This window comes from Suncus etruscus, chromosome 15 (genome assembly GCF_024139225.1).
Source record: "Suncus etruscus isolate mSunEtr1 chromosome 15, mSunEtr1.pri.cur, whole genome shotgun sequence".
NCBI classification, from domain to species: domain Eukaryota; kingdom Metazoa; phylum Chordata; class Mammalia; order Eulipotyphla; family Soricidae; genus Suncus; species Suncus etruscus.
Window position 1 is genome coordinate 91,028,930 of NC_064862.1, and position 11,514 is coordinate 91,040,443.

At 50.8% G+C, this 11,514-nt stretch overlaps 1 protein-coding gene across 5 annotated transcripts in view; it reads right to left on the reverse strand.

Annotated features, from left to right (window-relative positions):
- Nucleotides 1-11,514, reverse strand: part of CACNA1A (calcium voltage-gated channel subunit alpha1 A) — a 106,327-nt gene that overhangs the window by 53,383 nt on the left and 41,430 nt on the right. For all 5 annotated transcript variants that reach the window (XM_049788415.1, XM_049788414.1, XM_049788412.1 and 2 more), the window contains exons 4-5: nt 7,406-7,497; nt 4,997-5,149 (exon numbers count right to left, since the gene is read on the reverse strand). In XM_049788415.1, coding sequence (XP_049644372.1) covers nt 4,997-5,149; nt 7,406-7,497 — 245 coding nt within the window. The remainder of the gene's footprint in view (nt 1-4,996; nt 5,150-7,405; nt 7,498-11,514) is intronic.

Below are 11,514 nucleotides of genomic sequence, written 5' to 3' on the forward strand. Positions count from 1 at the left end.
TGCTCTTGGTGGGGCTCAGGAGACCATATGGAGATGGAGGGATCGAATTCCTGCATGACAAACACCCTCCTTGTTGTATTCTTTCTCCTGTCCTGATGGCTATTTGCTATAATTTCTTTTTTTTTGAGGGGCTGGAAAGATAGCATAGAGGACTATGCACTTGCCTTGTTCAATCCTTGGCACCCCATATCGTCTCACAAACACTGCTAGGAGTGATTTTGAATGCAGAGCCAGGACTAGCACCTAAGCTCTGCCAGATATGATGCCAAAATAAAAAAAATGAATTTTTTGAGTGGGGCACATGAATCAGTGCTTGGGAATTACTCCTGGCATTGCTCAGTAATCGGTGCTAGGGATTAATGTAGGCTGGATAGAGTATAAGGAAAGCTTACACTGTCCTGTCTCTCATAAGCTTCCTCTGACATTTTAAAGGGGTCATATCTCCCAGGCTATAATTTGTCCTTGATATCCAGCTATAGCTGCAGTCCATACATTTTATCATGTTCTATTACCAGCACTTCCCAAATACCACCTTCAAAATTTTCCATGATTAGTTCTGCTCTGATACACAGAAAACTAAAAACTATATCTAAAAAAAAAAAAAAAAAAGGCCAAGTATATATAAAAATAGAACAGTTCAGGGAAGTTCCTGGGAACCAACCACCACTTTAGACACTCAATCAACTCAGTATTCAGTTACCTTCACTCCTCCCCAGGAAGAAAATAGCTCTAAAGTTAACCCCAGACTTTCTTTGATTCCATTCACAAATAACTTTTCCCCTCTTTGCAAAGTCATCATTTGTGTCATCTCTGTTTTTTATGACAGATTTTCCAGCCAAATTCCTTGGTAGTTAAGAGACTAGATTTTGAACTCTCAATTTCAGTCCATGTGGCCTGCACCTTGAGATGGAATGAGGTGGGCACAGGGCTCGCCAGGACACTCTCCTGAGGGCCATGATCAACTGTGTTATTTATTCTCCTGGAATCAGATGGATTATTATTATTCTTTTAATTCCTTGAGAAGTGCTGGGCTCAGGGAGCTGTTCTGGGGGCGAGGAGACCAGCACACACAGTTCTTACCCTTAGGCACAGCTTTCTCCCCAAATAGCAGAAGACAGATTGCGAAAATGCCACCAAAAAGAAGCCCCGTGCCAATAGCTGCCCCTTTTGCAAGAAACCAAACAGGCGGCTTCCAGTTGAAGGGAGGGTTCACAAGAGGTCTGGACGGGGACTGATGGATTGATGGGGAGAGACAGGAGAAACTTCCATCCATAGGCACAGGGGCACATGGACACTCATACATACATACACACAAACAGTCCCCATTGGTCCAGGACAGTGCCCAGGGTGTGTCGCCATTGGTTCAAAAATATGCCCTGGTGAGTCCCCATTGGTCCAGGACAGGGCCACTCACCCAGGGAGAGTCATTGGTTCAGTGATATGCTGTGGTGATTCGGTTGGTCCAGTGTAGACCCAGAGCGAGTCCCCATTGGCCCAATGCATCACCCAGGGCTAGTCTACATTGGTTCAATGTAGCGCCCTGGTGAATTCTCCTTGGTTCAATATAGAGCCCAGGGAGAATCCCTATTGGATCACTGTAGCACCCTGATGAGTTCCTATTGGTCCAATGAAGCATCCTGGATAAATTCCCATTGGTCAAACGCAGCACAACTCCATGAATTGAGGGACACGTCGGCCTCTATTTCTCCCTATTGAGTCTATGACTGACTAATACTAAGAAAGGCAGAGAACGACCTTTTCAGCAGAAGATGCTGGGCCAAGACTTTGGGGGTGATAGGCAGGCTGGTGAGATCCATTGTTTGGGAGACTGGTCTAGAACCGTCCTTCCTCTTTTCTGCCCTGTGACACAGTCCCTAGCTAGTGAATGGGGTTACCAGAGTTCCCAAGATTTGTTTTGGTCGGGGTGGGGGTATAAGATTCAGCATCTGCCTTCACTCCTGGGATCTGGTGCCAATAGAAGGGTGGTGGGGTAATGTCATATGTCAGCACTGGTGATATGAATGGACATTGCTGGTGGGATTGATTTATGTGGAAATATTGTATGCCTAAAATCAATAACTTTGTAAATCACAGTTCTTTAATTAAGAATTTTTTTAATAAATAAAAATAATTTTGTGTGTGTGTGTTTTTGGGCCACACCCGGCATTGCTCAGGGGTTACTCCTGGCTGTCTGCTCAGAAATAGCTCCTGGCAGGCACGGGGGACCATATGGGACACCGGGATTGGAACCAACCACCTTTGGTCCTGGATCGGCTGCTTGCAAGGCAAACGCTGCTGTGCTATCTCTCCGGGCCCGAGTTTTTTTATTTTGGTTTTTGAGCCACACCTACCAGTGCAAACTAGCAGTGCTTAGGGGACTATATGGCATCCCCTGAGCCATCAAATGGAAGGCAAGTATGCTGCCCACTGCACTACCTTTCCAGCCCCCAGAATGTTCCTGACCGGCATTTAATAAGCAGATTCCTAGGATGAGGCAATGGCAGAGCAGATGTCCTCTGGATGGGGTGGGGGTGGGGAGTCAGGGGGTCACACCTGGAGGTGCTTAAGGGGCTGTGAGGTGCCAGGGACTGTCCCCAGGGCTCCCGCCTGCGCTCAGCCCCCCACCGGGCTTCCTGACTTGATACTCCGCCCCCGCCCCCACCCTTCCTCAGCGCTCTAGAAACACGACGGTCCAGGAGTGTGCGGAATCGGGTTATAAATACATTTTAAAATTAACCTGCTGCCTGGGTGTCTGCATAGATCTGTCTCTTACTCACACGCCTTATATTTTTAATTCTGAGCCTCTCTGTCTCTCTCTAAATGGGGGCTTCCTACCTTCTGGGGTGGGGTCTCCCACTTCATTTTCTCCCTTACCCATACCACCCCCCAGCCCCAACCCATATTCTGTCATCATGGCAAGAAAGAAATTTAAAAAGGAGAGAAAGAGGAGGAGGAAGAAGAAGAAAAAAGAAGAGGAAGAAGGAGGAGGAGAGGAGGAGAAAAGAGAAGAGGAGGAAGGGGAGGGGAAGAGGAAGAGGAAGGAGGAGGAGAAAAAGAGGAGGTCAAGAGAAGAAGAGAAGGATGAGGAGAAGAAGAAGCAGAAAAAGAAAAGAAGAGGAGGAGGAGGAGGAGGAGCTGAAACCCAGTTTTGGGGTCTGCCCTCAGCTGCCTTTTCCAGGGGCCTGGCCCCACATCCTGGCCTCACAATTTTCTGTCGGGGTGACGGGCCCTGTGCAGAAATAGCTTTGCCTCAATTAACACCTTCTTCAACGGGAAAGAAAGAATTAGGACAGCCCAGATCGGCCACTGCTGCAGCCCTGAGAGGCTCTGGGAGGAGGAGGCTCGCAGAGAAAGAAAAAAATATGGCATATCCTAAGATCCTTCCTGGGGGTGTACGTAGGGGGCTTCCTCCAAGAGACGCCTCAGCTTTTTGAGGGGGTCTTAGTGGGGAGCTGGTGGGTGGGGCATCTTCCCAAAATGGAAGACCTTTGTACTGTCCAAAAACTTGCCCTTTGACACCTGGATACTTCCATTCATTACTAAAATACCCATCCCCATCTATGTTGATGTTCATTTTTGGGGATCCACACCCAGAAGTGCTCAGGGATCATTCTAGGCAGTACTCAGAGGATCCTCTTCAGGGTCAGTCATGTGCAAGGCAGATGCCTGCACTCCTACACTCTGTCCTCCCCCAAACTCCCTCTCCCCGCAAAACCCACAAAGACCCAAGAACTGGAGGGAACAGTCAGGGGCTGAGCTGAAGTAGACCCTGAAGCTTTTGGATGAAGAGGGCCATGGGTGGTGGAGACCCCCAGCCATAGACCCTCACACCCCTAGGTAGGGCTGAGTCCCAGCAAGTCTCTCTAGGTTTATTTTCTGGCTTTAAATTCCCTTTTTCCAGGTCCAGATGTTAAGAGCCAGGACCTCCTAGTTGGGGTGTCTTCACAGTCTAGGGCAGGGGTCTCAAACTCGAGGCCCGCCGTACAACATTTTGTGGCCCTGCCCTAGAGGAATCTTTTTTTGTTTTGTTTTGTTTTAGTTGTTTGGGTCACACCCCCCAATATTCAAGGCTTACTACTGACTTTGTACTCAAGGATCACCCCGACTTTGCCTCCTGTGGCCCGCAGGTAAATTGAGCTTGAGACCCCTGGTCTAGGGGGTCAAGAGGTGCCAGACTCTAGTGTCCTTTCTTCAGGGCATACATAGGCCAACCACTCCCTTCTGGGTCAGGCTGACTCCTGCATAAATACCACCACCATCACCACCACCACCATCACCCTCCTCCTCCTCCATCATCATTATCACCATCATCATCAGTCATATCCTCCCTCTTCCCTTTCCGGTCTACTTCAGCCAACTCAGGGCAGATATAGGACATATAGACGCCCACTCCCGCACCCCACATGGGCAAATGTCCCTCTCACTTGATCCTGTAAGAATGCACTGGCCACCCTCCCCTGCAGTGCTCAGAGAGCCTGGGGGGGGGCACACGGGGTACAATTGTGTTCTCAGGGCCAGCACCTCCAGCCCTCTGCCCTGCTGTAGATGGTCCTTCCTTTGCACCAGAGAGAACCCCCTTCATCACAGCTGAGCCTAGCCTAGAAAAGCCCCTCAAGTGCCCATTTCCCCCATCTTCAAAGGTACCCCAGCTACTTCCTCAGGGGACCCAACAAAAGACCTGAGAAACAGCGATATCTCTTTCTTTTTCCTCTTCCCCTTTGCTTGCATTCACACTTCCCCCCAAAAGGAGGTGCTCTGAGCTCCTCAAAAGAAAAAAAAAGCATGGAGGTAGCGTGTTTGCCTTGCATGCAGAAGGACGGTGGTTCGAAACCCGGCATCCCATATGGTCCCCTGAGCCTGCCAGGAGTGATTTCTGAGTGTAGAGCCAGGAGTAACCCCTCAGCACTGTCGGGTGTGATCCAAAAACCAAAATAAATAAATAAATAAATAAATAAATAAATAAATAGAGCCATGTATTCCACCCCCTCAGACTTACCTGTGCTCTCACTGAAGCAGGTGGTATGAAATTTCCCCATATAAAATTCTAAGCCTATGATTGCAAAAATAAGGATTGCAAAAAACAGCAGGAGGCCAATTTGCAGCAGCGGGATCATCGCCTTCATGATCGACTTCAGCACCACCTGCAGGCCTGTGGGGACACACATGGGGCCGTGAGCACCCAAAAGCCCACTCCCCCACCCCCGGGGGGTCCCGGGGCACCCAGGGGCAGCAGGGGCTGAGCTGGAAAAGGGTTGACCAACCAGCACAGGAACAAATTCTCCTCAGGCTATCAGTGATTTTTAAATTTTGGATTTAAAAAAAAATTAGGAGGGGCCGGAGAGATAGCATGGAGGTAAGGCGTTTGCCTTTCATGCAGAAGGTCATCGGTTTGAACCCCAGCGTCCCATATGGTCCCCCGTGCCTGTCAGGAGCAATTTCTGAGCATAGAGCCAGGAGTAACCCCTGAGCACTGCAGGGTGTGACCCAAAAACCACCAAAAAATTAGGAAAAAATTTTTTTATTTATTTTTGGGTTTTGGGTCACACCGGCAGCACTCAGGGGTTACTCCTGGCACTCACTCAGAAATTGCTCCTGGCAGGGACAGAGGACCATATGGGATGACGGGAATCGAACCATCATCTGTCCTGGATTGGCAGAGTGTAAGGCAAACGCCCTATTGCTGTGAGATCTCTACAGGCTGAAATTTTTATTTGGGGGCAGGGGGGGGGGAAGGGTCATACCCAGCGTTGATATTATCAAGACAAAATGAAAACAGTTTGCAGCTGGAGTGGTGGCACAAGTGGTAGGGTGTTTGCCTTGCACACGCTAACCTAGGATGACCGCAGTTCAATTCTCTGGCATCCTATTCCCATATGGTCCCCCAAGTCAGGAGTGATTTCTGAGCATATAGCAAGGAGTAACCCCTAAGTGTCACCGGGTATGGCACCCACCCAAAAAATAAAAGACATTTTCAGGGGCCAAAGAGATAGCATTTGCCTTGCATGCAACTGATCCAGGATGGATGGTGGTAATTTAAATCCCATCATCCCATATGGTCCCCCAAGTCTACCAGGAGCGACTTCTGAGTGCAGAGTCAGAAGTAACCCCTGAGTGCCATCAGGTATGACTCCCCCCAAAAAACACCAAAAAAAAAACCCGAGATATTTTCAGTGGTGGGACTCACAGCCAAGTACATTAGAGCCTTGAGTCTGATCCCCAGCACTTCCTGGTCCCCCACATCATTACTGGGAATAAACAAATGGGGCCAGAGTGATAGCAAAGCGATAGGGCATTTGACTTGCACACGGCCTACCCAGGACAAACCCTGTTTCGACCCCTGGCATCCCATATGTTCCCTTGAGCCTGCCAGGAGTGATTTCTGAGCACAGAAGCCAGGAGGAACCCCTGAGTACTGCCGGGTGTGGCCCCAAAACCAAAATGAACCAAACAAACAAATAAATTAGCCGAAAGCGCAAAGTGAGAGGCAAGAGTGATAGCTCAGCCAGGAGGACATATGCCTTGTACACGTCTGGCCAACGTTTGATCCCAGCATCCCATAAGGTCCCCTGAGAACCACCAGAAGGGATCTTTTATTTATTTATTTATTTATTTATTTATTTTTTGGTTTTTGGGCCACACCCGGCGTTACTCAGGGGTCACTCCTGGCTGTCTGCGCAGAAATAGCTCCTGGCAGGCACGGGGGACCATATGGACACCGGGATTTGAACCAACCACCTTTGGTCCTGGATTGGCTGCTTGCAAGGCAAACGCCGCTGTGCTATCTCTCCGGGCCCCAGGAGGGATTTTTTGAGTGCAGAGCCAGGTGTAAGTCCTGAGCACCACTGGGGGTGGCCATCCCCACCAAACAGAAACAAAAACCTTGATTTTACAGGGGCTGGAGTAATAGCATAGAAGGGAAGATATTTGCCAGGCATGCAGCTGACCGGGTTCAATTCCCAGCAGCATCCCAGAGGGTGTTCACGAACACTGTCCGGAATAATTTCTGAGCACAGAGCCAGGAGTAACCCCTGAGCACTGCTGGGTGGAGCCCAAACAAAACAACAACAAAAATACAAAGTGGAGGGGCCAGAGCAGTGGTGCTAGAGGTAGGGTAACTGCCTTGCAAGTGCTAGCCTAGGACGGACCACAGTTCGATCCCCTGGCATCCCATATGGTCCCCCAAGCCAGGAGCGATTTCTGAGTGCATAGCCAGGAGGAACCCCTGAGTGTCAATGCGAGTGGCCCCAAAACAAAAACATAAACAAACAAAAATACAAAGTGGAATGTGCCCTGAGACAGCCTGAGAGACTGCTGGCCACCACTCCTGAGACACTGCAGAGGGGAGATGAGGGTTCCGAGGACAACCCAGCCACCTACCCCCTGCCAGCACCAGGAACTCACGTACTTGGGATCCCAGATACCAGCTTGAGTGGCCGCAGCACCCGCACGGCCCGCAGTGTCCGCAGGTCGAACTCGGCCCCAATAGTTGCCAGGATGCTGGAAGGAAGAAGACAAAGAAGGGGAGCAGGGGGGCGGGGTGCAGGGTCAGGCGAGGGGCCTCTGCTCGAGGCAGGGAAAGGGATGAACTCAACATTGAACCTGGGGCCTCTGCACAGCAGCTCACAGGACCCAGCAAAGGGACAGTGATCCTGGACACACTGACCCAACTGGGCCAAGCAAAGACTGGAGGTGACACTCAGGAGATACACTAACAGCTCTTCATCCAATGGACGTAAGTGGTATGGGGGGGGGCAGCTTGAGGGTGTGGCAGACCCTCTGTGTAGGCCCTTAGCAAGGAAAAGACCTTAGTCTCCCTGGACCCAGACTGGACCCAGATCTCATGGAGTGGGAAAAAAAAAACAACTCCTGATGCCTCAGTTTCCCTCTCACAAAAGAAGGAACAGCCATAGTGCTGAGGCCCAACTAATGGGGTGTGGGGGCAAACAATTAGACACACATGATGGGGTCCACCCCAAACCTGTCTGGTACCCAAGTGAGTCTATGGATAACCACCTCGTATGGACAGTGCTGCTCATGGGGACCAAAGTTTACCCCCCCAAAGTAGCCAACAGACATCCTCAGCTCAGGGCTGGGAAGGGTTCATCACTTTGGCAAAGGGGACCTAGTCAGAGTCACCTTGAAAAGCAAGGTGAATGTCTGCATGTCGCAGTCTTGGGAAGGCCCCAAGTTAAAGATCCTCGTTTGGAGATGTGAGGAAATCGCCGGGTCTTGCCCTGCACCAGCCATTTTTGAGGTAAATCAGGAAATGGGGGAGTTGACAGAGCTGTCACTGGAGTCACAGGCAACCGACACATGGTGCCTGTCCCCAGAGGATGTCCCTTTGATGCAGATCCCAGGGGACAAGGGCATGCACGGAGCTGGTTTGGATACACCTTCGGTCTGGTCCCAGGGAGACATTCCCCATGACTCCATCAATAATCAGAATCTGAGTCTGTCTGTCTCGAGGGGTTTCTCCTGGAGCTGAGAAATGGCTCTGGAGTGCCAGATGCAGAAAATCGCCCAGAAAAGACCCTGCCCCTTCACCCCACATTCCACCGCCAATGAGGTGGGAGACCCACATGAGCACCCAGAGGAGCCACCCGTCATCAGCGCATGCGAGCATACACACACACACACACACACACACACACACACACACACACACACACACACACACACGCACGCACGCTTGTGTCTCCTCCCATAACAAACACATCCCAGGGACCCCACAAAGGTGAATGTTTTACACCAAAGGCTGAATCAAGGCTGGGGTAAGGGGGTTACGGAAAAGAAAACACACCGACTTATTTCTTTCTTGTCTTTTTGTTTGGAGGCCACACCCAGTGATGTTCAAGGCTGAGCACTGCCTCGGCACTCAAGAATTTCTCTTAGTGGGACGTGGGGGCCGTAAGGGAAAAACGAAATCAAATCTGGGTCAGCTGCTTGCAGAGCAAGCACCCTCCCCACTGCACTATCTCTCCGGCACGCCCGAATCACCAGATCTTAGATCTGGAGGTGCACCCTGGTTCTGTCTCTTTGCTTCACATGCCCTTTGCCCTAAGTTGTCTGAGCTTCAGCAATGCCTATCACCTGACCTCCTTCCTGTCCATCACCTGACCTCCTTCTTGTCTATCCTCGCACCTATTGCCTGTCCATCATCCAACCTTCTTCCTGTTCATCACTCGACCTCCTTCCTGCTCACTGTCTGACCTCTTTCCTGCCCGGTACCATTCCAGCACTTTGCACTGCAATTCGAATATCTTCCAACCTCCTCCTGGAAGAAACCAGTAGAGGACAGGGAGGGAGGGAGGGAAGAGGAAGGGAGGGGGAGCTATTTCGAGAAGAATGCACCCCTCCACCCCACTCTGTTGCAGGGGCTTCCCTCAGGATGTGTAGCCAGGGAGAAACCAGTGGGTGGGAGGGTGGGCAGAGGCTGCGATCCGGAGCCCGAGGGTCTGGTGGCGCCCACAGCGGGAGTCACGTAAGGTCTCGGAGCAGGGGAGGCACACGCAGAGGGTTGGCGTTGAGAGCCGAGGCTGACAGCTGAGGGGACAGATTGGTGGCGATGGAGGCAGGAGTGCGGAGGGAGCGTGAGCGCAGGCCCAGTGTGATGAGGGCTGGAACTAGGGCAGCGGCAGTGGGGCACAGAGGAGGCCCCGGTTTATATATAGCTGCCAGGGACAGTGGCGGGCCATGGGGGCACCCACCCAGCCCCACTGCCTGAACTGGGCAGGAGGAGTCTAGACCCACAGAAAGGGAAGAAAAGAAGGTCCAGAATGAAGGTGGTGCCAACCCCCAGTGGGGAAGGAGTATCAGGATCCAGAACCATCCATTTCCTTCCCCCCCCCCAGCTGGTTGGATGGGGTGGGGATGGGGACTGAGGGTCCAGGAATAAAAGTGAAGAAAATAACATATTTCTGGGCCTGAGAGAGAACCATGCAATAATCATTCACTGAATCCAAAATATAAGGGCCAGAGCGTTGACGCAGTGGTAGGGCGTTTGCCTTGCATGCAGCTGACCTAGAGAGGACCATGGTTCAATCCCCTGGTGTCCCAGCCAGGAGCGATTTCTAAACCTGAGCATCACTGGGTGGGGCCCAAAAACAAAAAAATAAATATTTTGGGTTTTGTTTTGTAAGGCCAAACCCTCCCCGCTGTATTTATTGCTCCAGTCCCTCAACCAGAGTTTAGAGAGCAGTAGGGATGAAGCCAGAGACTCAAGTAGGGCTTGGGCATGCCAACATGATGAAACAATCAAGGGAAAGTTGGGTAGGTGACATACTACAGAGCATTCTAGACGCCAAGATGGCTGCCCTCAGAGCTGCTCTTTCAAGGATGGAGGGTGGGGTGAGAGAGAGACAGAGAGACAGAGACAGTGAGACAGAGACAGTGAGACAGAAAGTCTGGGCTTTCTCAAGGATAGCAACACAATGACATGAGACACGAAGTAGAGTTCAGAGTTCAGAGCCGCATCAGGAGCACTCTGAATCTTGGATGCAAATTCCCCATGACAGTCCTTGTTATAATCCATCTCAGCTCACACCTAACTTTGAATAGAAGCACACAGACCATCAGGATGTGAGCGTCAGCGCGCCTTGGTCCTCCCACCCACCCATCCTCTCTCAGTTCTGCCCATGGGGAAATCACTATCCTGCCCTGTCACACCACCTTTATTTGCTGTTTCTACTGCAAATGCTCACTCTATCCCCGGCTCTTCCTTTTCGGCCAGGTTGGGCTGCTTCCTTTCCCTCACAGCTCCCACTGAGCCTTTTCAGCGGTGTCTATTTCTTAAGCAAAATAGACACATTTTGCAGGGGCCGAAGCAATAGGGCAGCAGCTAACCTGGGTTCGATCCCCAGCAACCCAGCTCCTCTGAGATCACCAATTCAGAGCCAGGAACAAGGCCTGAGCACTGCCAGATGTGGCCCGAAAATTAAAAAATAAAGAATAGGGACTGGAGCTATAGTACAGAGGGAGAGCATTTGCCTTGCATGTGGCCAGTCTTTTCATATCACTAGATCCCACAGGGTCCCTGGAACAGGTCAGGACTAATCTGAACATTCATTCATTCATTCATTCATTCACCCATTCATTCATTCACTCCATTCATTCATTCACTCACTTCTCTATTCTTTTTTTTTTCTTTTATTTTTGGGCCACACGTAGCAGAGCTCAGGCTCTGAGCTCAGTGATCTCTCTTCAATGGATGAGGTAGAAACTGAGGTCAGGTCAGCTGCATGCATGGCAAGCGCCCTTCCTGCTGTACTAGAGACCTGGTCCTCACCTCTTCATCCTTTCATTGCTTCATTCACCCCATTCTTTTTTGAGGGAGGGTCACACCTGGCATCGCTCAGGGTTACTGGCTCATGCTCAGAAATAGCTCCTGGCAGGCTCAGGGGACCATATGGGATGCCGGGATTTAAATCACCGACCTTCTGCATACAAGGCAAGCGCGCCTTACCTCCATGCTATCTCTCCAGCCCCAATTTTTTTTGTTTTTGTTTTTGTTTTTGG